General features: G+C 55.0%; 1 protein-coding gene across 1 annotated transcript in view; it reads left to right on the forward strand.

Annotated features, from left to right (window-relative positions):
- Nucleotides 1-23781: 23781 nt before the first annotated feature.
- LOC149427703 (uncharacterized) overlaps nt 23782-27989 on the forward strand; it is a 49352-nt gene continuing 45144 nt past the window's right edge. Inside the window, exon 1 of the mRNA XM_089667759.1 lies at nt 23782-23989. Within this exon, the coding sequence (XP_089523885.1) occupies nt 23936-23989 (54 nt within the window). The 5' untranslated portion in view covers nt 23782-23935. The remainder of the gene's footprint in view (nt 23990-27989) is intronic.

Raw genomic sequence — 27989 nt, forward strand, 5'->3', positions numbered from 1 at the left:
CCACCTCCATCAATGAGCCTTTCCTCCCCACCTCCATCAATGAGCCTTTCCTCCCCACCTCCATCAATGAGCCTTCCCCACACCTCCATCAATGAGCCTTCCCTCCCCCCTCCATCATTGAGCCTCGCTCCCCCCCATGACCGTGTCCCCGGTTGGCCGGCTTTCCTTCCTTGGACCCCATTTAGTCAGTCCTGACTACAGACCGGGAACATCCCACAAGACCTGCAGTGTTGGAGTTGCTCTGACTCCGATGTCTACACATTACAATATGGTCCTTGTCAGAGTCCCACAAATCCTTACACTTTTTTTCTGCTTTCATCACATCAACTTCAGGGACAACATGTTCACTTACTGCCTAATATACCCCGCCCACTTCCAGATGTCCTAATATACCCCGCCCACTTCCAGATGTCCTAATGTAGCGGTGTAGTAGTAGGGGTGTAGTAATGTAGTAGCGGTGTAGTAGTAGCGGTGTAGTAGTAGGGGTGTAGTAGTAGCGGTGTAGTAATGTAGTAGTAGGGGTGTAGTAATGTAGTAGCGGTGTAGTAGTAGGGGTGTAGTAGTAGCGGTGTAGTAGTAGGGGAGTAGTAATGTAGTAGCGGTGTAGTAGTAGCGGTGTAGTAGTAATGTAGTAGTGGTGTAGTAGTAGGGGTGTAGTAATGTAGTAGTAATGTAGTAGCGGTGTAGTAGTAGCGGTGTAGTAGTAATGTAGTAGCGGTGTAGTAGTAATGTAGTAGCGGTGTAGTAGTAGTGGTGTAGTAGTAATGTAGTAGCGGTGTAGTAGTAGGGGTGTAGTAATGTAGTAGCGGTGTAGTAGTAGTGGTCTAGTAGCGGTGTAGTAGTAGGGGTGTAGTAGTAATGTAGTAGTAGGGGTGTAGTAATGTAGTAGCGGTGTAGTAGTAATGTAGTAGTAGGGGTGTAGTAATGTAGTAGCGGTGTAGTAGTAGCGGTGTAGTAGTAATGTAGTAGTGGTGTAGTAGTAGGGGTGTAGTAATGTAGTAGCGGTGTAGTAGTAGGGGTGTAGTAATGTAGTAGCGGTGTAGTAGTAGCGGTGTAGTAGTAATGTAGTAGTGGTGTAGTAGTAGGGGTGTAGTAATGTAGTAGCGGTGTAGTAGTAATGTAGTAGCGGTGTAGTAGTAGGGGTGTAGTAGTAGGGGTGTAGTAGTAGCGGTGTAGTAGTAATGTAGTAGCGGTGTAGTAGTAGCGGTGTAGTAGTAATGTAGTAGCGGTGTAGTAGTAGGGGTGTAGTAGTAGGGGTGTAGTAATGTAGTAGCGGTGTAGTAGTAGGGGTGTAGTAATGTAGTAGCGGTGTAGTAGTAGCGGTGTAGTAGTAGGGGTGTAGTAGTAGCGGTGTAGTAATGTAGTAGTAGGGGTGTAGTAATGTAGTAGCGGTGTAGTAGTAGGGGTGTAGTAATGTAGTAGCGGTGTAGTAGTAGGGGTGTAGTAGTAGCGGTGTAGTAGTAATGTAGTAGCGGTGTAGTAGTAGCGGTGTAGTAGTAATGTAGTAGCGGTGTAGTAGTAGGGGTGTAGTAATGTAGTAGCAGTGTAGTAGTAGGCGTGTAGTAGTAGGGGTGTAGTAGTAGCGGTGTAGTAGTAATGTAGCAGCGGTGTAGTAGTAGGGGTGTAGTAATGTAGTAGCGGTGTAGTAGTAGGGGTGTAGTAATGTAGTAGCGGTGTAGTAGTAGGGGTGTAGTAATGTAGTAGCGGTGTAGTAGTAGCGGTGTAGTAGTAGGGGTGTAGTAATGTAGTAGCGGTGTAGTAGTAGGGGTGTAGTAGTAGCGGTGTAGTAGTAGGGGTGTAGTAGTAATGTAGTAGCGGTGTAGTAGTAGGGGTGTAGTAATGTAGTAGCGGTGTAGTAGTAGGCGTGTAGTAGTAGGGGTGTAGTAGTAGCGGTGTAGTAATTTAGTAGGGGTGTAGTAGTAGCGGTGTAGTAGTAGCGGTGTAGTAGTAATGTAGTAGCGGTGTAGTAGTAGGGGTGTAGTAATGTAGTAGCGGTGTAGTAGTAGGCGTGTAGTAGTAGGGGTGTAGTAGTAGCGGTGTAGTAGTAATGTAGTAGCGGTGTAGTAGTAGCGGTGTAGTAGTAATGTAGTAGCGGTGTAGTAGTAGGGGTGTAGTAATGTAGTAGCGGTGTAGTAGTAATGTAGTAGCGGTGTAGTAGTAGGGGTGTAGTAATGTAGTAGCGGTGTAGTAGTAGTGGTCTAGTAGCGGTGTAGTAGTAGGGGTGTAGTAGTAATGTAGTAGTAGGGGTGTAGTAATGTAGTAGCGGTGTAGTAGTAGCGGTGTAGTAGTAATGTAGTAGTAGGGGTGTAGTAATGTAGTAGCGGTGTAGTAGTAGCGGTGTAGTAGTGGTGTAGTAGTAGGGGTGTAGTAATGTAGTAGCGGTGTAGTAGTAATGTAGTAGCGGTGTAGTAGTAGGGGTGTAGTAGTAGGGGGTGTAGTAGTAGCGGTGTAGTAGTAGCGGTGTAGTAGTAGCGGTGTAGTAGTAATGTAGTAGCGGTGTAGTAGTAATGTAGTAGCGGTGTAGTAGTAGCGGTGTAGTAGTAATGTAGTAGCGGTGTAGTAGTAGCGGTGTAGTAGTAGGGGTGTAGTAATGTAGTAGCGGTGTAGTAGTATGGGTGTAGTAATGTAGTAGCGGTGTAGTAGTAGGGGTGTAGTAGTAGGGGTGTAGTAATGTAGTAGCGGTGTAGTAGTAGGGGTGTAGTAATGTAGTAGCGGTGTAGTAGTAGCGGTGTAGTAATGTAGTAGTAGGGGTGTAGTAATGTAGTAGCGGTGTAGTAGTAGGGGTGTAGTAATGTAGTAGCGGTGTAGTAGTAGGGGTGTAGTAGTAGCGGTGTAGTAGTAATGTAGTAGCGGTGTAGTAGTAGCGGTGTAGTAGTAATGTAGTAGCGGTGTAGTAGTAGGGGTGTAGTAATGTAGTAGCAGTGTAGTAGTAGGCGTGTAGTAGTAGGGGTGTAGTAGTAGCGGTGTAGTAGTAATGTAGCAGCGGTGTAGTAGTAGGGGTGTAGTAATGTAGTAGCGGTGTAGTAGTAGGGGTGTAGTAATGTAGTAGCGGTGTAGTAGTAGCGGTGTAGTAGTAGGGGTGTAATAATGTAGTAGCGGTGTAGTAGTAGGGGTGTAGTAGTAGCGGTGTAGTAGTAGGGGTGTAGTAGTAGCGGTGTAGTAATTTAGTAGGGGTGTAGTAGTAGGGGTGTAGTAGTAGCGGTGTAGTAGTAATGTAGTAGCGGTGTAGTAGTAGGCGTGTAGTAATGTAGTAGCGGTGTAGTAGTAGGCGTGTAGTAGTAGGGGTGTAGTAGTAATGTAGTAGCGGTGTAGTAGTAGCGGTATAGTAGTAGCGGTGTAGTAGTAGGGGTGTAGTAATGTAGTAGCGGTGTAGTAGTAGGGGTGTAGTAGTAATGTAGTAGGGGTGTAGTAATGTAGTAGGGGTGTAGTAGTAGGGGTGTAGTAGTAGCGGTGTAGTAGTAGGGGTGTAGTAGTAGAGGTGTAGTAGTAGCGGTGTAGTAGTAGGGGTGTAGTAGTAGGGGTGTAGTAGTAGGGGTGTAGTAGCAGGGGTGTAGTAATGTAGTAGCGGTGTAGTAGTAGGGGTGTATTAATGTAGTAGGGGTGTAGTAGTAGGGGTGTAGTAGTAGCGGTGTAGTAGTAGGGGTGTAGTAGCAGGGGTGTAGTAATGTAGTAGCGGTGTAGTAGTAGGGGTGTAGTAGTAGGGGTGTAGTAATGTAGTAGTAGGGGTGTAGTAATGTAGTAGCGGTGTAGTAGTAGGGGTGTAGTAATGTAGTAGCGGTGTAGTAGTAGGGGTGTAGTAATGTAGTAGCGGTGTAGTAGTAGGGGTGTAGTAGTAGGGGTGTAGTAATGTAGTAGCGGTGTAGTAGTAGGGGTGTAGTAGTAGGGGTGTAGTAATGTAGTAGGGGTGTAGTAGTAGGGGTGTAGTGGTAGCGGTGTAGTAGTAGGGGTGTAGTAATGTAGTAGCGGTGTAGTAGTAGGGGTGTAGTAATGTAGTAGCGGTGTAGTAGTAATGTAGTAGCGGTGTAGTAGTAGGGGTGTAGTAATGTAGTAGCGGTGTAGTAGTAATGTAGTAGCGGTGTAGTAGTAATGTAGTAGGGGTGTAGTAATGTAGTAGCGGTGTAGTAGTAATGTAGTAGCGGTGTAGTAGTAGGGGTGTAGTAATGTAGTAGGGGTGTAGTAGTAGGGGTGTAGTAATGTAGTAGGGGTGTAGTAGTAGGGGTGTAGTGGTAGCGGTGTAGTAGTAGGGGTGTAGTAATGTAGTAGCGGTGTAGTAGTAGGGGTGTAGTAATGTAGTAGCGGTGTAGTAGTAATGTAGTAGTGGTGTAGTAGTAGGGGTGTAGTAATGTAGTAGCGGTGTAGTAGTAATGTAGTAGCGGTGTAGTAGTAGGGGTGTAGTAATGTAGTAGCGGTGTAGTAGTAATGTAGTAGCGGTGTAGTAGTAGGGGTGTAGTAATGTAGTAGCGGTGTAGTAGTAATGTAGTAGTGGTGTAGTAGTAGGGGTGTAGTAATGTAGTAGCGGTGTAGTAGTAGGGGTGTAGTAGTAGGGGTGTAGTAATGTAGTAGGGGTGTAGTAATGTAGTAGCGGTGTAGTAGTAGGGGTGTAGTAGTAGGGGTGTAGTAATGTAGTAGGGGTGTAGTGGTAGCGGTGTAGTAGTAGCGGTGTAGTAGTAGGGGTGTAGTAGTAGCGATGTAGTAGTAGCGGTGTAGTAGTAGGGGTGTAGTAGTAGCGGTGTAGTAGTAGCGGTGTAGTAGTAGCGGTGTAGTAGTAGGGGTGTAGTAGTAGCGGTGTAGTAGTAGGGGTGTAGTAGTAGCGGTGTAGTAGTAGGGGTGTAGTAGTAGCGGTGTAGTAGTAGCGGTGTAGTAGTAGGGGTGTAGTAGTAGCGGTGTAGTAGTAGCGGTGTAGTAGTAGGGGTGTAGTAGTAGCGGTGTAGTAGTAGGGGTGTAGTAGTAGGGGTGTAGTAGTAGGGGTGTAGTAGTAGCGGTGTAGTAGTAGGGGTGTAGTAGTAGGGGTGTAGTAGTAGCGGTGTAGTAGTAGGGGTGTAGTAGTAGGGGTGTAGTAGTAGGGGTGTAGTAGTAGCGGTGTAGTAGTAGGGGTGTAGTAGTAGGGGTGTAGTAGTAGCGGTGTAGTAGTAGGGGTGTAGTAGTAGGGGTGTAGTAGTAGGGGTGTAGTAGTAGGGGTGTAGTAGTAGCGGTGTAGTAGTAGGGGTGTAGTAATGTAGCAGCGGTGTAGTAGTAGGGGTGTAGTAGTAGCGGTGTAGTAGTAGGGGTGTAGTAGTAGCGGTGTAGTAGTAGGGGTGTAGTAGTAGGGGTGTAGTAGTAGCGGTGTAGTAGTAGCGGTGTAGTAGTAGCGGTGTAGTAGTAGGGGTGTAGTAGTAGCGGTGTAGTAGTAGCGGTGTAGTAGTAGCGGTGTAGTAGTAGCGGTGTAGTAGTAGGGGTGTAGTAGTAGGGGTGTAGTAGTAGCGGTGTAGTAGCAGCGTCTACTTCAGTGATTTCCAGCTCCCAGAGGCCTCGGCCAGGTCCGGTATATACAGAGCTGGAACATAAAAGTATGAAATCTTCTTCCCGTCCAGCACTGTTAGTAGGCGGGCCTCACTACTGATCACCGTGTGCTTCCAGCCAATCAGAGCAAAAAAAACCCAACAGAGACTCCACCCCTCCCCCACTCCAGCTTAGGCGGGGTTGGCACTTCTGCAGGTAAGTCGCACAGTTTCCCGCACCTGCAGGCACAATGCGCTCCTCATTAGCAGGTGAATCCGTCACGCCCGGAAGGTGCAGGGCGCTGCATTGCGCAGAAGCGACGTGCGTTTTCCTGGCGGTGATTCTGAAAATCCCCTCAACGTTCCGGGAAGTTCCATCCTTTGGGGGGTGTAGTACACAAGCCGCCCAGATGGTGGCGCTCAAAGTACCTTTTAGTCCAGACTGACCAGCAGGTCGCACAGAGCTGGAGTCACATTTTGGGAGATTTCCAGCAATTTGCAGTTTTTAGTCATTTTATATATAATCCGGTGAGAGCGAACGCAGCATGCGCCTACAAACCCCTCGCCGTCACCGACTCCGCCCCAACGCAGGCTATGGAGGGGCTCCGGACCTCATCAGAGGCAGCCATGGGGGGGGGGACTCACACGAAGACCGCAATTCCAAAAATGAACCTTCCATCCAGCACTCGGCCAAGATGCCAAACGGGCCCCCCCCCCAAAATGTATGAGTATTGCGTGTCAGAGAAAATCCCCTCCCCCCAAAATGTATGAGCATTGCGTGTCAGAGAAAATCCCCTCCCCCCAAAATGTATGAGCATTGCGTGTCAGATAAAATCCCCTCCCCCCAAAATGTATGAGCATTGCGTGTCAGATAAAATCCCCTCCCCCCCATAATGTATGAGCATTGCGTGTCAGATAAAATCCCCTCCCCCCATAATGTATGAGCATTGCGTGTCAGATAAAATCCCCTCCCCCCATAATGTATGAGCATTGCGTGTCAGATAAATCCCCTCCCCCCATAATGTATGAGCATTGCGTGTCAGATAAAATCCCCTCCCCCCCATAATGTATGAGCATTGCGTGTCAGATAAAATCCCCTCCCCCCATAATGTATGAGCATTGCGTGTCAGATAAAATCCCCTCCCCCCCATAATGTATGAGCATTGCGTGTCAGATAAAATCCCCTCCCCCCATAATGTATGAGCATTGCGTGTCAGATAAAATCCCCTCCCCCCATAATGTATGAGCTTTGCGTGTCAGATAAAATCCCCTCCCCCCCATAATGTATGAGCATTGCGTGTCAGATAAAATCCCCTCCCCCCATAATGTATGAGCATTGCGTGTCAGATAAAATCCCCTTCCCCCCATAATGTATGAGCATTGCGTGTCAGATAAAATCCCCTCCCCCCATAATGTATGAGCATTGCGTGTCAGATAAAATCCCCTCCCCCCATAATGTATGAGCTTTGCGTGTCAGATAAAATCCCCTCCCCCCATAATGTATGAGCTTTGCGTGTCAGATAAAATCCCCTCCCCCCCATAATGTATGAGCATTGCGTGTCAGATAAAATCCCCTCCCCCCATAATGTATGAGCATTGCGTGTCAGATAAAATCCCCTCCCCCCATAATGTATGAGCTTTGCGTGTCAGATAAAATCCCCTCCCCCCCATAATGTATGAGCATTGCGTGTCAGATAAAATCCCCTCCCCCCCATAATGTATGAGCATTGCGTGTCAGATAAAATCCCCTCCCCCCATAATGTATGAGCATTGCGTGTCAGATAAAATCCCCTCCCCCATAATGTATGAGCATTGCATGTCAGATAAAATCCCCTCCCCCCCATAATGTATGAGCATTGCGTGTCAGATAAAATCCCCTCCCCCCATAATGTATGAGCATTGCGTGTCAGATAAAATCCCCTCCCCCCCATAATGTATGAGCATTGCGTGTCAGATAAAATCCCCTCCCCCCATAATGTATGAGCATTGCGTGTCAGATAAAATCCCCTCCCCCCATAATGTATGAGCTTTGCGTGTCAGATAAAATCCCCTCCCCCCCATAATGTATGAGCATTGCGTGTCAGATAAAATCCCCTCCCCCCATAATGTATGAGCATTGCGTGTCAGATAAAATCCCCTTCCCCCCATAATGTATGAGCATTGCGTGTCAGATAAAATCCCCTCCCCCCATAATGTATGAGCATTGCGTGTCAGATAAAATCCCCTCCCCCCATAATGTATGAGCTTTGCGTGTCAGATAAAATCCCCTCCCCCCATAATGTATGAGCTTTGCGTGTCAGATAAAATCCCCCTCCCCCCCATAATGTATGAGCATTGCGTGTCAGATAAAATCCCCTCCCCCCATAATGTATGAGCATTGCGTGTCAGATAAAATCCCCTCCCCCCATAATGTATGAGCTTTGCGTGTCAGATAAAATCCCCTCCCCCCCATAATGTATGAGCATTGCGTGTCAGATAAAATCCCCTCCCCCCCATAATGTATGAGCATTGCGTGTCAGATAAAATCCCCTCCCCCCATAATGTATGAGCATTGCGTGTCAGATAAAATCCCCTCCCCCCATAATGTATGAGCATTGCATGTCAGATAAAATCCCCTCCCCCCAATAAAAAAAAAGTTTGAGCATTAATGTTACCACTTATCTCCTAAGTATAAATTCCTTTGCAAGCCAAGATGTTCCCCAAACAAATATACCCCCCCCCTCCCAGTACAAATCCCATCCACCCTTCCAGTACAAACCCCCCCCCCCTTCCCAGCACAAACCTCCCGCCCCAAATCCCCCTCCAAGCACAAATCCCCTACCCCACAAATTTCTCCTCTGAGGATAAATCCTCTCCTTCCCCCATATCATCCCTCCCAACACAAATCCCCCTCCAAGCACAAATCCCCTACCCCACAAATTTCTCCTCTGAGAATAAATCCTCTCCTTCCCCCATATCATCCCTCCCAACACAAATCCCCCTCCTAGCACAAATCCTCTCTCCCCCAAATCCCCCCTCCTAGCACAAATCCCCCCCCTCAAATACTCTATCCTCCACCCGAATCCCCCCTCCTAGCACAAATCCTCTCTCCCCCAAATTCCCCCTCCTAGCACAAATCTCTCCCCAAATCCCCCCTCCTAGCACAAATCCCCCCCTCAAATCCTCTAATCCTCCACCCGAATCCCCCTCCTAGCACAAATCCCCTCCTCTCCCAAATCCCCCCTGCTAGCACAAATCCTCCCCCCTCCCCCGCAATCCCCCCTCCTTGCACAAATCCTTTACCCCTCCTCCTCCACAACCCCCTCTGCCCCCCAAATCCCCCTCTCCTAGAACAAATCCCCCCTGCTAGCAAAAATCCTCTACCCCTCAAAATCCCTCCCCAAATCCCCCTCCTAGCACAAATTCCCCCCCCCAACCCAAATCCTCTACCCTCCACCCGAATCCCCCCTCCTAGCACAAATCCTCTGCCCCCCCAAATCCCCCCTGCTAGCACAAATCCCCCCTCCCCCGCAATCCCCCCTCCTAGCACAAATCCTTTACCCCTCAAATTTCTTCTCGGAGTATAAATCCCCCCACATCTCCCCATCTAGCACAAATCCCCATCAAAATCCCTCCTCCTGGCACAAATCCTCCCCCCCTCCTCCACAACCCCCTCTATCAATACAAACCCCCCCCCCCAATCTCCTCTTCTAGCACAGATCTTCTACCCCTCAAATTTTCCCTCTAAGCAAAAATCTCCTCCCCCCACCCCCACCTCCCTCTATCAGCAGAAATCCCCCCTCCTAGCACTAATCCCCTCACATCCCCAACCACGCCCAGGCCCCCCCCTTGTCCCGGCTCTGCTTCCAGTCCACCTTCAGAGGAATACCTGGGCTGCCGTGACTGACTGCTTCCTGAAAATGCCGGATTCCTGGCTGTCTGCAGTCACAGGTTGAGGGGTGGGGGAGGAAAATGAACGTGGGATTGTTTCTGCCAAGCGGCTCCGAATGCGCTGAATCCAGAGGATGAACCTGACAGCCAAGCAGCCAGTATTGTCAGAAGGTCAGCCACTATATTTCCTCTGGGGGGGGGGGGGGTCGCTGTACTCACGGGGGGGGGGGGTCACAGTCACCAGGAGGCCCAATATTTCCAGTAATAGGGCCGATGTGCCCATCCCTCGGCTTCCCAACAATGATGCATCGTGCCTGGGCGTCCAATCAGCAGAGCCCATTGTGGTGCCTGTGTAGAATGAGGAACACAAGACATCACAGCAAACGCTTAGGGGCCCTAAACCAGGAATGTCCACCTACCTGACACGGAACGTGGGAACAGAACATCGAATATCGGGGCAGGAAAATGAAAATCGACTCTTTGTGGTTTCCATTGGAGAGGTGGGAATGTTGCCTGGGATCCCCATCTGGGGAGAGGACATGAGAGCAGCATGGAGGATGCATGACATGGGATCTAAGAGGTCACATTGCTCGGTATGCCCATGGGGTCTGCATGCACATGTGTAGATGACATTCATGAGTCGTCGTCCCCCCCCCCCCCCCAACAGTGACAGATGACATTAGTGATGGGAGGGGGGGGGATTTCATCCCACTGCTGCTGGATTTATGGGCTCCAAAAATGGGCAAATCTCTGCATTACCCAGGAGGGGGTCCTGAGGGAGAATATACAGAGGTGGCTGAGGGTCCCAGGATCTTCAAGGTCAGGGGGGGGGTGGTGTTGGGGGTTCATGTAGCACATAAAGGACTGAGCAGGATGGATATCGGGACATGGTGGTACCAATACTAGTGATAATGGTGATGTGGGGGGATACTGGATGGATGGGGAAGAGGAAGGCAACATGGATGGATGGATGAGTACATGAATGGATGGATGGGGAAGAGGAAGGATGGATGGATGGAGGCATGGATGGATGGATAGAGAAGAGGAAGGATGGATGGGGAAGAGGAAGGATGGACAGATGGATAGCGGGAGGCAGGATGGACTGACGGATGAAGGCATGGATGCATGGATGGATGATTGTAGACATATATGGATGAATGGATGGAAAGTAGGAGACATGGATGGGTGGAGGGATGGATGGAGACATGGATGGATGGAATCATGGATTGATGGAATCATGGATGGATGGATGGATGGAATCATGGATGGATGGAATCATGGATGGATGGAGACATGGATGGAATCATGGATAGATGGAATCATGGATGGATGGAATCATGGATGGATGGAATCATGGATGGATGGAATCATGGATGGATGGATGGAATCATGGATGGATAGATGGAATCATGGATGGATGGCGACATGGATGGATGGATGGAGACATGGATGGGTGGAGGGATGGATGGAATCATGGATGGATGGATAGATGGAATCATGGATGGATGGAAGGATGGAATCATGGATGGATGGATGGATAGATGGAATCATGGATGGATGGAGGGATGGAGACATGGATGGATGGATGGAGACATGGATGGATGGAGACATGGATGGAATCATGGATGGATGGAATCATGGATGGATGGATAGATGGAATCATGGATGGATGGAATCATGGATGGATGGATGGAATCATGGATGGAGTCCACAGCAGAAGAATAAGGGAAAAGCGTCCATCTCTGCAGTCATGGGCCGGCCAATGTGGGGAGGAATCTGTAGAACAATCACTCCCCTGGGCCAGGACCAGCCTGAGCAGCATGTGCCCAGTGACGGCACCATCAGGCATCACATGTCCTCTGTAGCGGTTTTGCAGGTCAGTGGGTGACGTCCCTCCTCCAATCACCTGCGTGCAGACATTCCTCTCTTTATTTTCTGCCATGTGATTGGGAATTGTGGCCACCAACCCCCACCACGGATGTATGGACACCAACTGTCTGGGTCTCTTGGGATCCCGGGAGAGACGTGTCTGGGTCTCTTGGGATCCCGGCAGAGACGTGTCTGGGTCTCTTGGGATCCCGGGAGAGACGTGTCTGGGTCTCTTGGGATCCCGGCAGAGACGTGTCTGGGTCTCTTGGGATCCCGGGAGAGACGTGTCTGGGTCTCTTGGGATCCCGGGAGAGACGTGTCTGGGTCTCTTGGGATCCCGGGAGAGACGTGTCTGGGTCTCTTGGGATCCCGGGAGAGACGTGTCTGGGTCTCTTGGGATCCCGGCACAGACGTGTCTGGGTCTCTTGGGATCCCGGCACAGACGTGTCTGGGTCTCTTGGGATCCCGGCACAGACGTGTCTGGGTCTCTTGGGATCCCGGCACAGACGTGTCTGGGTCTCTTGGGATCCCGGCACAGACGTGTCTGGGTCTCTTGGGATCCCGGCACAGACGTGTCTGGGTCTCTTGGGATCCCGGCACAGACGTGTCTGGGTCTCTTGGGATCCCGGCACAGACGTGTCTGGGTCTCTTGGGATCCCGGCACAGACGTGTCTGGGTCTCTTGGGATCCCGGCACAGACGTGTCTGGGTCTCTTGGGATCCCGGCACAGACGTGTCTGGGTCTCTTGGGATCCCGGCACAGACGTGTCTGGGTCTCTTGGGATCCCGGCAGAGACGTGTCTGGGTCTCTTGGGATCCCGGCACAGACGTGTCTGGGTCTCTTGGGATCCCGGCAGAGACGTGTCTGGGTCTCTTGGGATCCCGGCAGAGACGTGTCTGGGTCTCTTGGGATCCCGGCAGAGACGTGTCTGGGTCTCTTGGGATCCCGGCAGAGACGTGTCTGGGTCTCTTGGGATCCCGGCAGAGACGTGTCTGGGTCTCTTGGGATCCCGGCAGAGACGTGTCTGGGTCTCTTGGGATCCCGGCAGAGACGTGTCTGGGTCTCTTGGGATCCCGGCAGAGACGTGTCTGGGTCTCTTGGGATCCCGGCAGAGACGTGTCTGGGTCTCTTGGGATCCCGGCAGAGACGTGTCTGGGTCTCTTGGGATCCCGGCAGAGACGTGTCTGGGTCTCTTGGGATCCCGGCAGAGACGTGTCTGGGTCTCTTGGGATCCCGGGAGAGACGTGTCTGGGTCTCTTGGGATCCCGGGAGAGACGTGTCTGGGTCTCTTGGGATCCCGGGAGAGACGTGTCTGGGTCTCTTGGGATCCCGGGAGAGACGTGTCTGGGTCTCTTGGGATCCCGGGAGAGACGTGTCTGGGTCTCTTGGGATCCCGGGAGAGACGTGTCTGGGTCTCTTGGGATCCCGGGAGAGACGTGTCTGGGTCTCTTGGGATCCCGGGAGAGACGTGTCTGGGTCTCTTGGGATCCCGGGAGAGACGTGTCTGGGTCTCTTGGGATCCCGGGCAGAGACGTGTCTGGGTCTCTTGGGATCCCGGGAGAGACGTGTCTGGGTCTCTTGGGATCCCGGGGAGAGACGTGTCTGGGTCTCTTGGGATCCCGGGAGAGACGTGTCTGGGTCTCTTGGGATCCCGGCAGAGACGTGTCTGGGTCTCTTGGGATCCCGGGAGAGACGTGTCTGGGTCTCTTGGGATCCCGGGAGAGACGTGTCTGGGTCTCTTGGGATCCCGGGAGAGACGTGTCTGGGTCTCTTGGGATCCCGGCAGAGACGTGTCTGGGTCTCTTGGGATCCCGGGCAGAGACGTGTCTGGGTCTCTTGGGATCCCGGCAGAGACGTGTCTGGGTCTCTTGGGATCCCGGCAGAGACGTGTCTGGGTCTCTTGGGATCCCGGCAGAGACGTGTCTGGGTCTCTTGGGATCCCGGCAGAGACGTGTCTGGGTCTCTTGGGATCCCGGGAGAGACGTGTCTGGGTCTCTTGGGATCCCGGGAGAGACGTGTCTGGGTCCTCTTGGGATCCCGGGAGAGAGACGTGTCTGGGTCTCTTGGGATCCCGGCAGAGACGTGTCTGGGTCTCTTGGGATCCCGGCAGAGACGTGTCTGGGTCTCTTGGGATCCCGGCAGAGACGTGTCTGGGTCTCTTGGGATCCCGGCAGAGACGTGTCTGGGTCTCTTGGGATCCCGGCAGAGACGTGTCTGGGTCTCTTGGGATCCCGGCAGAGGACGTGTCTGGGTCTCTTGGGATCCCGGCAGAGACGTGTCTGGGTCTCTTGGGATCCCGGCAGAGACGTGTCTGGGTCTCTTGGGATCCCGGCAGAGACGTGTCTGGGTCCTCTTGGGATCCCGGCAGAGACGTGTCTGGGTCTCTTGGGATCCCGGCAGAGACGTGTCTGGGTCTCTTGGGATCCCGGCAGAGACGTGTCTGGGTCTCTTGGGATCCCGGCAGAGACGTGTCTGGGTCTCTTGGGATCCCGGCAGAGACGTGTCTGGGTCTCTTGGGATCCCGGCAGAGACGTGTCTGGGTCTCTTGGGATCCCGGCAGAGACGTGTCTGGGTCTCTTGGGATCCCGGCAGAGACGTGTCTGGGTCTCTTGGGATCCCGGCAGAGACGTGTCTGGGTCTCTTGGGATCCCGGCAGAGACGTGTCTGGGTCTCTTGGGATCCCGGCAGAGACGTGTCTGGGTCTCTTGGGATCCCGGCAGAGACGTGTCTGGGTCTCTTGGGATCCCGGGAGAGACGTGTCTGGGTCTCTTGGGATCCCGGGAGAGACGTGTCTGGGTCTCTTGGGATCCCGGCAGAGACGTGTCTGGGTCTCTTGGGATCCCGGGAGAGACGTGTCTGGGTCTCTTGGGATCCCGGCAGAGACGTGTCTGGGTCTCTTGGGATCCCGGGAGAGACGTGTCTGGGTCTCTTGGGATCCCGGCAGAGACGTGTCTGGGTCTCTTGGGATCCCGGGAGAGACGTGTCTGGGTCTCTTGGGATCCCGGCAGAGACGTGTCTGGGTCTCTTGGGATCCCGGCAGAGACGTGTCTGGGTCTCTTGGGATCCCGGCAGAGACGTGTCTGGGTCTCTTGGGATCCCGGCAGAGACGTGTCTGGGTCTCTTGGGATCCCGGCAGAGACGTGTCTGGGTCTCTTGGGATCCCGGCAGAGACGTGTCTGGGTCTCTTGGGATCCCGGCAGAGACGTGTCTGGGTCTCTTGGGATCCCGGCAGAGACGTGTCTGGGTCTCTTGGGATCCCGGCAGAGACGTGTCTGGGTCTCTTGGGATCCCGGCAGAGACGTGTCTGGGTCTCTTGGGATCCCGGCAGAGACGTGTCTGGGTCTCTTGGGATCCCGGCAGAGACGTGTCTGGGTCTCTTGGGATCCCGGCAGAGACGTGTCTGGGTCTCTTGGGATCCCGGCAGAGACGTGTCTGGGTCTCTTGGGATCCCGGCAGAGACGTGTCTGGGTCTCTTGGGATCCCGGCAGAGACGTGTCTGGGTCTCTTGGGATCCCGGCAGAGACGTGTCTGGGTCTCTTGGGATCCCGGCAGAGACGTGTCTGGGTCTCTTGGGATCCCGGCAGAGACGTGTCTGGGTCTCTTGGGATCCCGGCAGAGACGTGTCTGGGTCTCTTGGGATCCCGGCAGAGACGTGTCTGGGTCTCTTGGGATCCCGGCAGAGACGTGTCTGGGTCTCTTGGGATCCCGGCAGAGACGTGTCTGGGTCTCTTGGGATCCCGGCAGAGACGTGTCTGGGTCTCTTGGGATCCCGGCAGAGACGTGTCTGGGTCTCTTGGGATCCCGGCAGAGACGTGTCTGGGTCTCTTGGGATCCCGGCAGAGACGTGTCTGGGTCTCTTGGGATCCCGGCAGAGACGTGTCTGGGTCTCTTGGGATCCCGGCAGAGACGTGTCTGGGTCTCTTGGGATCCCGGCAGAGACGTGTCTGGGTCTCTTGGGATCCCGGCAGAGACGTGTCTGGGTCTCTTGGGATCCCGGCAGAGACGTGTCTGGGTCTCTTGGGATCCCGGCAGAGACGTGTCTGGGTCTCTTGGGATCCCGGCAGAGACGTGTCTGGGTCTCTTGGGATCCCGGCAGAGACGTGTCTGGGTCTCTTGGGATCCCGGCAGAGACGTGTCTGGGTCTCTTGGGATCCCGGCAGAGACGTGTCTGGGTCTCTTGGGATCCCGGCAGAGACGTGTCTGGGTCTCTTGGGATCCCGGCAGAGACGTGTCTGGGTCTCTTGGGATCCCGGCAGAGACGTGTCTGGGTCTCTTGGGATCCCGGCAGAGACGTGTCTGGGTCTCTTGGGATCCCGGCAGAGACGTGTCTGGGTCTCTTGGGATCCCGGCAGAGACGTGTCTGGGTCTCTTGGGATCCCGGCAGAGACGTGTCTGGGTCTCTTGGGATCCCGGCAGAGACGTGTCTGGGTCTCTTGGGATCCCGGCAGAGACGTGTCTGGGTCTCTTGGGATCCCGGCAGAGACGTGTCTGGGTCTCTTGGGATCCCGGCAGAGACGTGTCTGGGTCTCTTGGGATCCCGGCAGAGACGTGTCTGGGTCTCTTGGGATCCCGGCAGAGACGTGTCTGGGTCTCTTGGGATCCCGGCAGAGACGTGTCTGGGTCTCTTGGGATCCCGGCAGAGACGTGTCTGGGTCTCTTGGGATCCCGGCAGAGACGTGTCTGGGTCTCTTGGGATCCCGGCAGAGACGTGTCTGGGTCTCTTGGGATCCCGGCAGAGACGTGTCTGGGTCTCTTGGGATCCCGGCAGAGACGTGTCTGGGTCTCTTGGGATCCCGGCAGAGACGTGTCTGGGTCTCTTGGGATCCCGGCAGAGACGTGTCTGGGTCTCTTGGGATCCCGGCAGAGACGTGTCTGGGTCTCTTGGGATCCCGGCAGAGACGTGTCTGGGTCTCTTGGGATCCCGGCAGAGACGTGTCTGGGTCTCTTGGGATCCCGGCAGAGACGTGTCTGGGTCTCTTGGGATCCCGGCAGAGACGTGTCTGGGTCTCTTGGGATCCCGGCAGAGACGTGTCTGGGTCTCTTGGGATCCCGGCAGAGACGTGTCTGGGTCTCTTGGGATCCCGGCAGAGACGTGTCTGGGTCTCTTGGGATCCCGGCAGAGACGTGTCTGGGTCTCTTGGGATCCCGGCAGAGACGTGTCTGGGTCTCTTGGGATCCCGGCAGAGACGTGTCTGGGTCTCTTGGGATCCCGGCAGAGACGTGTCTGGGTCTCTTGGGATCCCGGCAGAGACGTGTCTGGGTCTCTTGGGATCCCGGCAGAGACGTGTCTGGGTCTCTTGGGATCCCGGCAGAGACGTGTCTGGGTCTCTTGGGATCCCGGCAGAGACGTGTCTGGGTCTCTTGGGATCCCGGCAGAGACGTGTCTGGGTCTCTTGGGATCCCGGCAGAGACGTGTCTGGGTCTCTTGGGATCCCGGCAGAGACGTGTCTGGGTCTCTTGGGATCCCGGCAGAGACGTGTCTGGGTCTCTTGGGATCCCGGCAGAGACGTGTCTGGGTCTCTTGGGATCCCGGCAGAGACGTGTCTGGGTCTCTTGGGATCCCGGCAGAGACGTGTCTGGGTCTCTTGGGATCCCGGCAGAGACGTGTCTGGGTCTCTTGGGATCCCGGCAGAGACGTGTCTGGGTCTCTTGGGATCCCGGCAGAGACGTGTCTGGGTCTCTTGGGATCCCGGCAGAGACGTGTCTGGGTCTCTTGGGATCCCGGCAGAGACGTGTCTGGGTCTCTTGGGATCCCGGCAGAGACGTGTCTGGGTCTCTTGGGATCCCGGCAGAGACGTGTCTGGGTCTCTTGGGATCCCGGCAGAGACGTGTCTGGGTCTCTTGGGATCCCGGCAGAGACGTGTCTGGGTCTCTTGGGATCCCGGCAGAGACGTGTCTGGGTCTCTTGGGATCCCGGCAGAGACGTGTCTGGGTCTCTTGGGATCCCGGCAGAGACGTGTCTGGGTCTCTTGGGATCCCGGCAGAGACGTGTCTGGGTCTCTTGGGATCCCGGCAGAGACGTGTCTGGGTCTCTTGGGATCCCGGCAGAGACGTGTCTGGGTCTCTTGGGATCCCGGCAGAGACGTGTCTGGGTCTCTTGGGATCCCGGCAGAGACGTGTCTGGGTCTCTTGGGATCCCGGCAGAGACGTGTCTGGGTCTCTTGGGATCCCGGCAGAGACGTGTCTGGGTCTCTTGGGATCCCGGCAGAGACGTGTCTGGGTCTCTTGGGATCCCGGCAGAGACGTGTCTGGGTCTCTTGGGATCCCGGCAGAGACGTGTCTGGGTCTCTTGGGATCCCGGCAGAGACGTGTCTGGGTCTCTTGGGATCCCGGCAGAGACGTGTCTGGGTCTCTTGGGATCCCGGCAGAGACGTGTCTGGGTCTCTTGGGATCCCGGCAGAGACGTGTCTGGGTCTCTTGGGATCCCGGCAGAGACGTGTCTGGGTCTCTTGGGATCCCGGCAGAGACGTGTCTGGGTCTCTTGGGATCCCGGCAGAGACGTGTCTGGGTCTCTTGGGATCCCGGCAGAGACGTGTCTGGGTCTCTTGGGATCCCGGCAGAGACGTGTCTGGGTCTCTTGGGATCCCGGCAGAGACGTGTCTGGGTCTCTTGGGATCCCGGCAGAGACGTGTCTGGGTCTCTTGGGATCCCGGCAGAGACGTGTCTGGGTCTCTTGGGATCCCGGCAGAGACGTGTCTGGGTCTCTTGGGATCCCGGCAGAGACGTGTCTGGGTCTCTTGGGATCCCGGCAGAGACGTGTCTGGGTCTCTTGGGATCCCGGCAGAGACGTGTCTGGGTCTCTTGGGATCCCGGCAGAGACGTGTCTGGGTCTCTTGGGATCCCGGCAGAGACGTGTCTGGGTCTCTTGGGATCCCGGCAGAGACGTGTCTGGGTCTGTTGGGATCCCGGCAGAGACGTGTCTGGGTCTGTTGGGATCCCGGCAGAGACGTGTCTGGGTCTGTTGGGATCTCGGCAGAGACGTGTCTGGGTCTGTTGGGATCTCGGCAGAGACGTGTCTGGGTCTGTTGGGATCTCGGCAGAGACGTGTCTGGATCTGTTGGGATCTCGGCAGAGACGTGTCTGGGTCTCTTGGGATCTCGGTGGGTGGTCCCCATCTCTGTCAGGGAAGAGGATGATTGGTTGGGAGATCCCTGGAGAGGTCCTCACAGCTCCGTTACTCTGCAAAGATACAACCAAGCTGAGCACTGTAAGCACATGTGAGTGTCTGTGGAAGGGGAGAAAGACGATGGATAAAGGTTCCGGATGGATCCGGTTCTGATATTGTGGATCTGGAGTCTCCTCAGTCCTGATGAAGGGGTTCTGCACAACCTGAAACGTGTCGGATAAAATCTCTGACACATTCACTCATCCCAGCGCTGCTCCTCAGTACTGACACATGAAGGTCTGTCCATACAGTCTAGGCCGGGTCCTGCCTACCGGGTGGAGCCAAGTGCTGGAACTGGTCCAATCACGGAGCTCCGGGACACTGGATTTTGTGGAAATCCCGGGAAAGTCCCGCAGGACTTGGGACGGTTGGATGGTTTGCGTCTCGTCTTTATGTTTCCTCCACACTCTGTGTGCACCAAATTCCTGTACAAACCCAGATGTTACATTGTAAACAACAGGCTCCACCCACTTCAGAAAACAGGAGGGGGCGGAGACAAGACTAATCTCCCTACAAAGGGAGAGAGCAGAAATGTGGGAGGGGCCCAGCAGGCTCCACCCACTACAGAAACCAGCAGGAGGGGGGCGGAGACAAGACTCGTCTCCATGCAAAGGGTGAGAGCAGATGTGGGAGGGGCCCAGAAAGCTCCACCCACCACTGAAACCAGGAGGGGGCGGAGACAAGACTAGTCTCTATGCAAAGAGGAGAGAGCAGAAATGTGGGAGGGGCCCAGCAGGCTCCACCCACTACAGAAACCAGGAGGAGGGCGGAGACAAGACTAGTCTCCATGCAAAGGGTGAGAGCAGATGTGGGAGGGGCCCAGAAGGCTCCACCCACCACTGAAAACAGGAGGGGGCGGAGACAAGACTAGTCTCTATGCAAAGAGGAGAGCAGAAATGTGGGAGGGGCCCAGCAGGCTCCTCCCACTACAGAAACCAGCAGGAGGGGGGGCGGAGACAAGACTAGTCTTCCTGCAAAGGGGAGAGAACAGGAAATGTGGGAGGGGCCACCAGGCTCCACCCACTACAGAAAACTGCAAGAAGGGGTGGAGACAAGAGCAGTCTCCTTGGGAAGGGGGAGGGGCAGGAGGCATACACAGCTGTATACAGGCATAATATATATAGATTTGGTTTATGGTCCATAGGATTTGTATTTGTCCTTCCAGTCCTGGGATTCGCACAGCTCCGCCATACAGCTCAGTCTGGCAGGGGAGAAGACCTGAGTTTTGTCTGCTGCACTTCAGTAACTCTCATGGGTCTGGTCCCTCCCCCAGCCTGTGATTGGACAGTGAAAGGAGAAGCAGCAGACGGATGAGCTCACCTCTCTGTCCCTCTGCTCTCTCCTCCTATCAGCATGCTCCTTGTTAGCACATGAGTATTGCGGCACACCTGATTGGCTCCTTGTGCTGCTTCTGTCCCCTCCAGTCTGAGCTCTGCTGTACAGGGACTGAGAGCAGTTCTCTTTCAGGTCCTCTGCTTGTGTGATGGATTATATCTGCCGGAGTTCCTCTTTATACCAAAGCCACCCTTTGTCAGTTCCAGGCTCAGCAACCTTTCCTGCACTCCCCCGCCACTGCAATCAGCACCGAGAGCTGACCGAGGAGCATGGAGCCCCCTCCGGGTGATAGAGCTGGGACGGTCAGTCCAGTCACAGGGGAGGTCCATAGGTCAGGATATACGGCAACTTCAGCGTCTTGCAGCCTACAGCTTCACTCAGATGGAGGGAAGTGCGCGCCGTCCTGCCCACATCGCTGAGCTGCTGGAGTTTACTAATGTAGTTTGGTATCTTCCTCTGTCCTCCCCTCCTGTCTAGTGCTAGTTAATTCAGTCCTAGCTAACCCCCTCCCCCCACTTCTCCTATGTTCCCTCCTTAGATGGGTCCAAGGGGACCTGTCTTCTTCACCTCCACCACCTCAGATGGCTGGAAGGACATCCTCTGTACTGCACAATTGTCATGCTGAAGAGTTAAGCTGCCTGTGGATGGTGCCGAGTCAGCAGGTGACCACACAGTCCGGACAGGCTGGGTCTAGGAAGACGTGTCAGTGTGTGAAACAGAACAAGAGCCGCCACATTGAATTCTAAGTCCTTCTGCACCGTTCCCCTCCGAAGTCCTACAGATTCCTGCTGATCCTGCCAGGTCCTTCTAATGCAGCTTCCTGTGATGGGGTGACAACGGCGCTGCACTGCTCCTGAATTCAGAGCAGAGTTGCCCCCTCATGTAGGCGGAGCTTGCACTACAGTGGGAGGAGATGTTGCAGGAGGCGTGGCTAGTGGCATTGTCATTGCTGATTCACAGGCCTGTAGCTTGTCAGTTATCACCGCGTCTAGTCCCACCCCCTGCGTTCTGGATTGACAGCACTGAAACCCCTCCCACTGTAAGCAACAGTCTCCGCCCATTCTTGTGTAAACTCTCATACAGAAGACCTTCATTGGACTTTAACCCATTGTTTGCCGAGTTCATATATGTGCTGCATGGGGGGAGGGGCTTTAATGAGCACCCCCTGAACTGTCAGCACCCTCTGCACTCCCAGCACCCCCTGCACTCCCAGCACCCCCACCATTCAGCACCCCCTGCACTCCCAGCACCCCCTGCACTCCCAGCACCCCCAGCATTCAGCACCCTCCAATGCCCCCTGCACTCCCAAAACCCTCAGCATTCAGCACCCCATGCACTAAGCACTCCCAGCACCCCCACCATTCAGCACCCCCCAGTGCCCCCTGCACTCCCAGAACCCTCAGCATTCAGCACCCCTACCATTCCCAGCACCCCCTGCACTCAGACCCCCCCCCCCCCCCCAGCACCCCCTGCACTCCCAGCATTCAGCACCCCCTGCACAAACCAACCATCCTGTGTGGGGAAAGCACAAGTTCACTTTAGGGCTTTGCTCACCCCAGTGCATTGTGGGAACGAATACTTCCCCGCAGGAGCGCCATCCATTCCTGACGGCATCCTCCTGCGTCCTACAATCAGGAATGCCACAATGCAGAGCGCAGCAGTGACCCGCGTTTTAAGAAGGTGCGATTTTCAGACGGTTCCGGCACCTTTTTTTTTGCACACAGAGCAGCCCAAACGTGGAGCGTAAAAAGTGCAGAAAAGTCAGCGCACTCAGTCACTGCTCCATGGGGACCTTTTATTCCCCCCAGGGGCCCCTAGAAGCCAAAACCAGGAGCCCAGCAGCTGTGTCCAATGGCGGCCATTATTCTCAGGGTTTCATGTTGTCAGAGAAGAGATTTGTAATGAGATTTGGAGGATTTATAACATTTCCTATCAGGAATTACAGGCAGGAAATCCGTGTTCTGTGTCGGGGGGGGGGGGTCACATGAAGAGTTTCTACAGGTTATTGTGGGGGTGAGGGGGAGCGCTGCTCACCAGGCGGAATCTGGGGGGCCACCAACTCCAGTAATGATTGCACTACAAGTCCCAGCAGTCCCAGTGTCCAGATAGCGGCATGCAGCCAATGGGGAACTACAAGTCCCAGCAGTCCCAGTGTCCAGATAGCGGCATGCAGCCAATACAGAACTACAAGTCCCAGCAGTCCCAGTGTCCAGATAGCGGCATGCAGCCAATGGGGAACTACAAGTCCCAGCAGTCCCAGTGTCCAGACAGTGGCATGCAGCCAATACAGAACTACAAGACCCAGCAGTCCCAGTGTCCAGACAGTGGCATGCAGCCAATGGGGAACTACAAGTCCCAGCAGTCCCAGTGTCCAGACAGCGGCATGCAGCCAATGGGGAACTACAAGTCCCAGTGTCCAGACAGCAGCATGCAGCCAATGGGGAACTACAAGTCCCAGCAATCCCAGTGTCCAGACAGCGGCATGCAGCCAATGGGAAACTACAAGTCCCAGCAATCCCAGTGTCCAGACAGCGGCATGCAGCCAATGGGGAACTACAAGTTGGCTGAGCTATTTTGCCAGGTAGCTGTCGAAGCCAACAGCCAATCAGAGGGAGTGGAGGAAATCCTGCCCCACAGCTATATCTGCTCTGTATATATACCTCCACCGCACCCCACATCACATGTCCTGTGTGCACACCTACCAGGTCTCTGGACCCCCTGTGTTACCACCCCCCAAGTTTTACAGGCCTCATGTGTTAGCACCCCCCAGATCTCCAGGCCCCCCCCCCCCCCCCCCACTACTTTGCCCCACCCCCCAAGTTTTACAGGCCTCATGTGTTAGCACCCCCCAGATCTCCAGGCCCCCCCCCCCCCCCCACTACTTTGCCAGTCCTCCTTAGTTTGCACCCCCCCAGGTCTCCTTAGTTTTCACCCCCCCAGGTCTCCAGTCCTCCTAAGTTTGCACCCCCCCCAGGTCTCCAGTCCTCCTTAGTTTGCACCCCCCCCCCCCCGGTCTCCAGTCCTCCTTAGTTTGCACCCCCCAGGTCTCCAGTCCTCCTTAGTTTGCACCCCACCCCCCCCCCCCCCAGGTCTCCAGTCCTCCTAAGTTTGCACCCCCCCCAGGTCTCCAGTCCTCCTTAGTTTGCACCCCCCCAGGTCTCCAGTCCTCCTTAGTTTGCACCCCCCCCCCCAAAGGCCTCCAGTCCTCCTTAGTTTGCACCCCCCCAGGCCTCCAGTCCTCCTTAGTTTGCACCCCCCCCCCCCCCAGGCCTCCTTAGTTTGCACCCCCCCCAGGCCTCCAGTCCTCCTTAGTTTGCACCCCCCAGGCCTCCAGTCCTCCTTAGTTTGCACCCCCCCCCCCCCCAGGCCTCCTTAGTTTGCACCCCCCCCAGGCCTCCAGTCCTCCTTAGTTTGCACCCCCCAGGTCTCCAGTCCTCCTTAGTTTGCACCCCCCCCCCAGGCCTCCAGTCCTCCTTAGTTTGCACCCCCCTCCAGTCCTCAGTTTGCACCCCCCCCAGGCCTCCAGTCCTCCTTAGTTTGCACCCCCTTAGGCCTCCAGTCCTCCTTAGTTTGCACCCCCCCAGGCCTCCAGTCCTCCTTAGTTTGCACCCCCCTCCAGTCCTCAGTTTGCACCCCCCCAGGCCTCCAGTCCTCCTTAGTTTGCACCCCCTTAGGCCTCCAGTCCTCCTTAGTTTGCACCCCCCCAGGCCTCCAGTCCTCCTTAGTTTGCACCCCCCTCCAGTCCTCAGTTTGCACCCCCCCCAGGCCTCCAGTCCTCCTTAGTTTGCACCCCCTTAGGCCTCCAGTCCTCCTTAGTTTGCACCCCCCATGTCTCCAGGCATGTCAGGAACCTGTTGATCCTCCATGCAGGTCAGTTGACGGAGTTGCTGGTTGTCTTTCCCATCGGCTGCAGATTTCAGTCTATGAAGAAATAAGTTGGATCGGCCTCCCCTCATCCTCCATCCTCCAACCTCGGCCTCCCCTCATCCTCCAACCTCGGCCTCCCCTCCACCATAACCTCATTTCCTGTATTTGCTGACTTCACAATCTCTCTGGATGGTGTGAATTGGCTGAACTCTCCCAGCCGAACCGTCACAGAGAGGCGGGGCTTCTCCTGCCGGGTCTCAGCCTGAAGATCCTTTCCTCTGTCTGTAGTCACCCTGCAGAGCTGCTGACATTCTACTCACTGGAGGATCCGCCGCCTCGGAGACCACCAACCATGGACTTCCTCAGGAAGCTGATCAAATCCAACAGTACGAAGAGGGAGAAGCAGGTAATCCATAGAAGGGAGGCCGTCCTCTGATCGGGTAATCCATAGAAGGGAGGCCGGCCTCTGATCGGGTAATCCATAGAAGGGAGGCCGGCCTCTGATTGGGTAATCCATAGAAGGGAGGCCGGCCTCTGATCGGGTAATCCATAGAAGGGAGGCCGGCCTCTGATCGGGTAATCCATAGAAGGGAGGCCGGCCTCTGATCAGGTAATACACGACTCCAAAATTGCAGGCAGATGTTGTAATTCAAGTTGCATCAAGTCCATGACCCTCCCGGGATATGGATCTGGTCAGGTAAGTCGCAGAGGATCTGGTCAGGTAAGTCGCAGAGGATCTGGTCAGGTAAGTCGCAGAGGGGGTTGTTCATCAGTTTCAGCTGCTTTGGTGTTCATGAAATTAACAGGTGCACTAGATGGGCAACAATGAGAAGACCCCCAAAACAGGAATGGCTTTACAGGTGGAGGCCACTGACATTTTTCCCTCCTCATCTTTTCTGACTGTCTCTCACTAGTTTTGCATTTGGCTCGGGTCAGTGTCACTACTGGTACCATGAGGCCATACCTGGACCCTACAGAGGTTGCACAGGCAGTCCAACTCCTCCAGGATGGATCAATACCTGCCATTGTCAGAAGATTTGCTGTGTCTCCCAGCACAGTCTCAAGAGCATGGAGGAGATTCCAGGAGACAAGAGCATGGAGGAGATTCCAGGAGACGAGAGCATGGAGGAGATTCCGGGAGACGAGAGCATGGAGGAGATTGCGGGAGACGAGAGCACGGAGGAGTTTCCGGGAGACGAGAGCACGGAGGAGATTCCAGGAGACAGGCAGTTCCTCTAGGAGGGCTGGACAGGGCCGTAGAAAGTCCTTAACCCATCAGCAGGACCGGTATCTGCTCCTTTGTACAAGGAGGAACAGGAGGAGCCCTGCCAGAGCCCTACAAAATGACCTCCAGCAGGCCACTGGTGTGAATGTCTCTGACCAAACAATCAGAAACAGACTTCATGAGGGTGGCCTGAGGGCCCGACGTCCTCTAGTGGGCCCCTGTGCTCACTGCCCGGCACCATAGAGCTGGATTGGCATTTGCCATTGAACCCCAGAATTGGCAGGTCCACCACTGGCACCCTGTGCTTTTCGCAGGCAGATGAGAGCAGGTTCCCCCTGAGCACATGTGACAGACGTGAAAGTGTCTGGAGAAGCCGTGGAGAACGTTCTGCTGCCTGTAACATGGTTCAGCATGACTGTTGTGGTGGTGGGTCAGTGATGGTCTGGGGGGGCATCTCCATGGAGGGACACACAGGCCTCTACAGGCTAGACAATGGCCCCCTGACTGCCATTAGGTATGGGGATGAGATCCTTGGACCCATTGTCAGACCCTACGCTGGTGCAGGGGGTCCTGGGTTCCTCCTGGTGCAGTGGGTCCTGGGTTCCTCCTGGTGCGGTGGGTCCTGGGTTCCTCCTGGTGCGGTGGGTCCTGGGTTCATCCTGGTGCGGTGGGTCCTGGGTTCATCCTGGTGCGGTGGGTCCTGGGTTCCTCCTGGTGCGGTGGGTCCTGGGTTCCTCCTGGTGCGGTGGGTCCTGGGTTCCTCCTGGTGCGGTGGGTCCTGGGTTCATCCTGGTGCGGTGGGTCCTGGGTTCCTCCTGGTGCGGTGGGTCCTGGGTTCCTCCTGGTGCGGTGGGTCCTGGGTTCCTCCTGGTGCGGTGGGTCCTGGGTTCCTCCTGGTGCGGTGGGTCCTGGGTTCCTCCTGGTGCGATGGGTCCTGGGTTCCTCCTGGTGCGGTGGGTCCTGGGTTCCTCCCGGTGCAGTTGGTCCTATGTTCCTCCTGGTATACGACAATTGAATGGCCCCCACGGTCACCTGACCTAAATCCAATAGAACACCTCTGGGATGTCATGTTTCGGGCCATCCGACGCCACCAGGTTGCACCTCAGACTGCCCAGGAGCTCAGTGACACCCTGGTCCAGATCTGGGAGGAAATCCCCCAGGACACCATCTGTGGTCTCATTAGGACCCTCCCCCGATGTTGTCAGGCATGCACACAAACACGTGGGGGCCACACAGACTACTGAGGGCCATTCTGAGTTGCTGCAATGACATTTCTTCACTTTGATTTTCGGGGTGTCTGTGAATTCAGTCCTCTGTAGGTCGATCATTTCCATCCAATGATGGGGCGTCCTTACGTTCCTCACCCATCCCCCGTCCATGTCAGTATAGAGATCCAGCAGGAGATTCCTCCCCATTGGGATCTGATGGGTTTTAACAGGTTCCGTGGCTCCGTGGCTGCAGGGTGGACACAGACACAGCCCGCCGTCCTCTCTGGGCGATTGGATGGAAACCTATTGCCTGTCTGTTTTCATCCGACTTGGATCCCCATCCGTCCCTTTTTGGCGGGTGGGATTGGATTGCATGTCGGTGGGTGTGAATAGAAACGTCCATTTATACCCGCCGCTTCATAGAGATGATTAGAGGTTCCAATTGGGTCCGCCTGAAAAACGGTGTCAGACGTCTTGCACAGTCCTCGGTGTCAGAGGTCTTGCACAGTCCTCGGTGTCAGGCGTCTTGCACAGTCCTCGGTGTCAGGCGTCTTGCACAGTCCTCGGTGTCAGGCGTCTTGCACAGTCCTCGGTGTCAGACGTCTTGCACAGTCCTCGGTGTCAGAGGTCTTGCATAGTCCTCGGTGTCAGAGGTCTTGCACAGTCCTCGGTGTCAGAGGTCTTGCACAGTCCTCGGTGTCAGAGGTCTTGCACAGTCCTCGGTGTCAGAGGTCTTGCATAGTCCTCGGTGTCAGAGGTCTTGCACAGTCCTCGGTGTCAGAGGTCTTGCATAGTCCTCGGTGTCAGAGGTCTTGCATAGTCCTCGGTGTCAGAGGTCTTGCATAGTCCTCGGTGTCAGAGGTCTTGCATAGTCCTCGGTGTCAGAGGTCTTGCATAGTCCTCGGTGTCAGGCGTCTTGCACAGTCCTCGGTGTCAGGCGTCTTGCACAGTCCTCGGTGTCAGAGGTCTTGCACAGTCCTCGGTGTCAGGCGTCTTGCATAGTCCTCGGTGTCAGGCGTCTTGCACAGTCCTCGGTGTCAGAGGTCTTGCACAGTCCTCGGTGTCAGACGTCTTGCATAGTCCTCGGTGTCAGACGTCTTGCATAGTCCTCGGTGTCAGGCGTCTTGCATAGTCCTCGGTGTCGGACGTCTTGTACAGTCCTCGGTGTCGGAGGTCTTGCACAGTCCTCGGTGTCAGAGGTCTTGCATAGTCCTCGGTGTCGGACGTCTTGCATAGTCCTCGGTGTCAGAGGTCTTGCATAGTCCTCGGTGTCGGAGGTCTTGCACAGTCCTCGGTGTCGGAGGTCTTGCACAGTCCTCGGTGTCGGAGGTCTTGCACAGTCCTCGGTGTCGGAGGTCTTGCACAGTCCTCGGTGTCGGAGGTCTTGCACAGTCCTCGGTGTCGGAGGTCTTGCACAGTCCTCGGTGTCGGAGGTCTTGCACAGTCCTCGGTGTCGGAGGTCTTGCACAGTCCTCGGTGTCGGAGGTCTTGCACAGTCCTCGGTGTCGGAGGTCTTGCACAGTCCTCGGTGTCGGAGGTCTTGCACAGTCCTCGGTGTCGGAGGTCTTGCACAGTCCTCGGTGTCGGAGGTCTTGCACAGTCCTCGGTGTCGGAGGTCTTGCACAGTCCTCGGTGTCGGAGGTCTTGTACACCGCCATGACATCCTAGTGTGGGAATCACATGACACACAGTGAGGTCACGCGATTCCCAGGTCATGGATGTGACCGGGATGTAAAGGTCTAAAACCCTTCCCCGGGGACCTGGCGGTCAGGTTGTAGGACATTCGGTTCCACAATACAATGCCAGCCGGTATGAAGGTCCTACACCCGATTCCGGGGGTTGGGGGGCTACGTTGGCCCATATCATTTCAGATTATTGAGGTTTGGCTGCATTTTTACCTTTCACCATCCTGCTGCTGATGTGGATCTCGTTACCTCTCTGCGGTCCGGCTTTTGCTGTTTTTTTGCATGATT

The sequence above is a fragment of the Staurois parvus genome, unplaced genomic scaffold (assembly GCF_062004578.1).
Source record: "Staurois parvus isolate SC_StPar_1 unplaced genomic scaffold, SC_StPar_1.0 ptg003558l, whole genome shotgun sequence".
NCBI classification, from domain to species: domain Eukaryota; kingdom Metazoa; phylum Chordata; class Amphibia; order Anura; family Ranidae; genus Staurois; species Staurois parvus.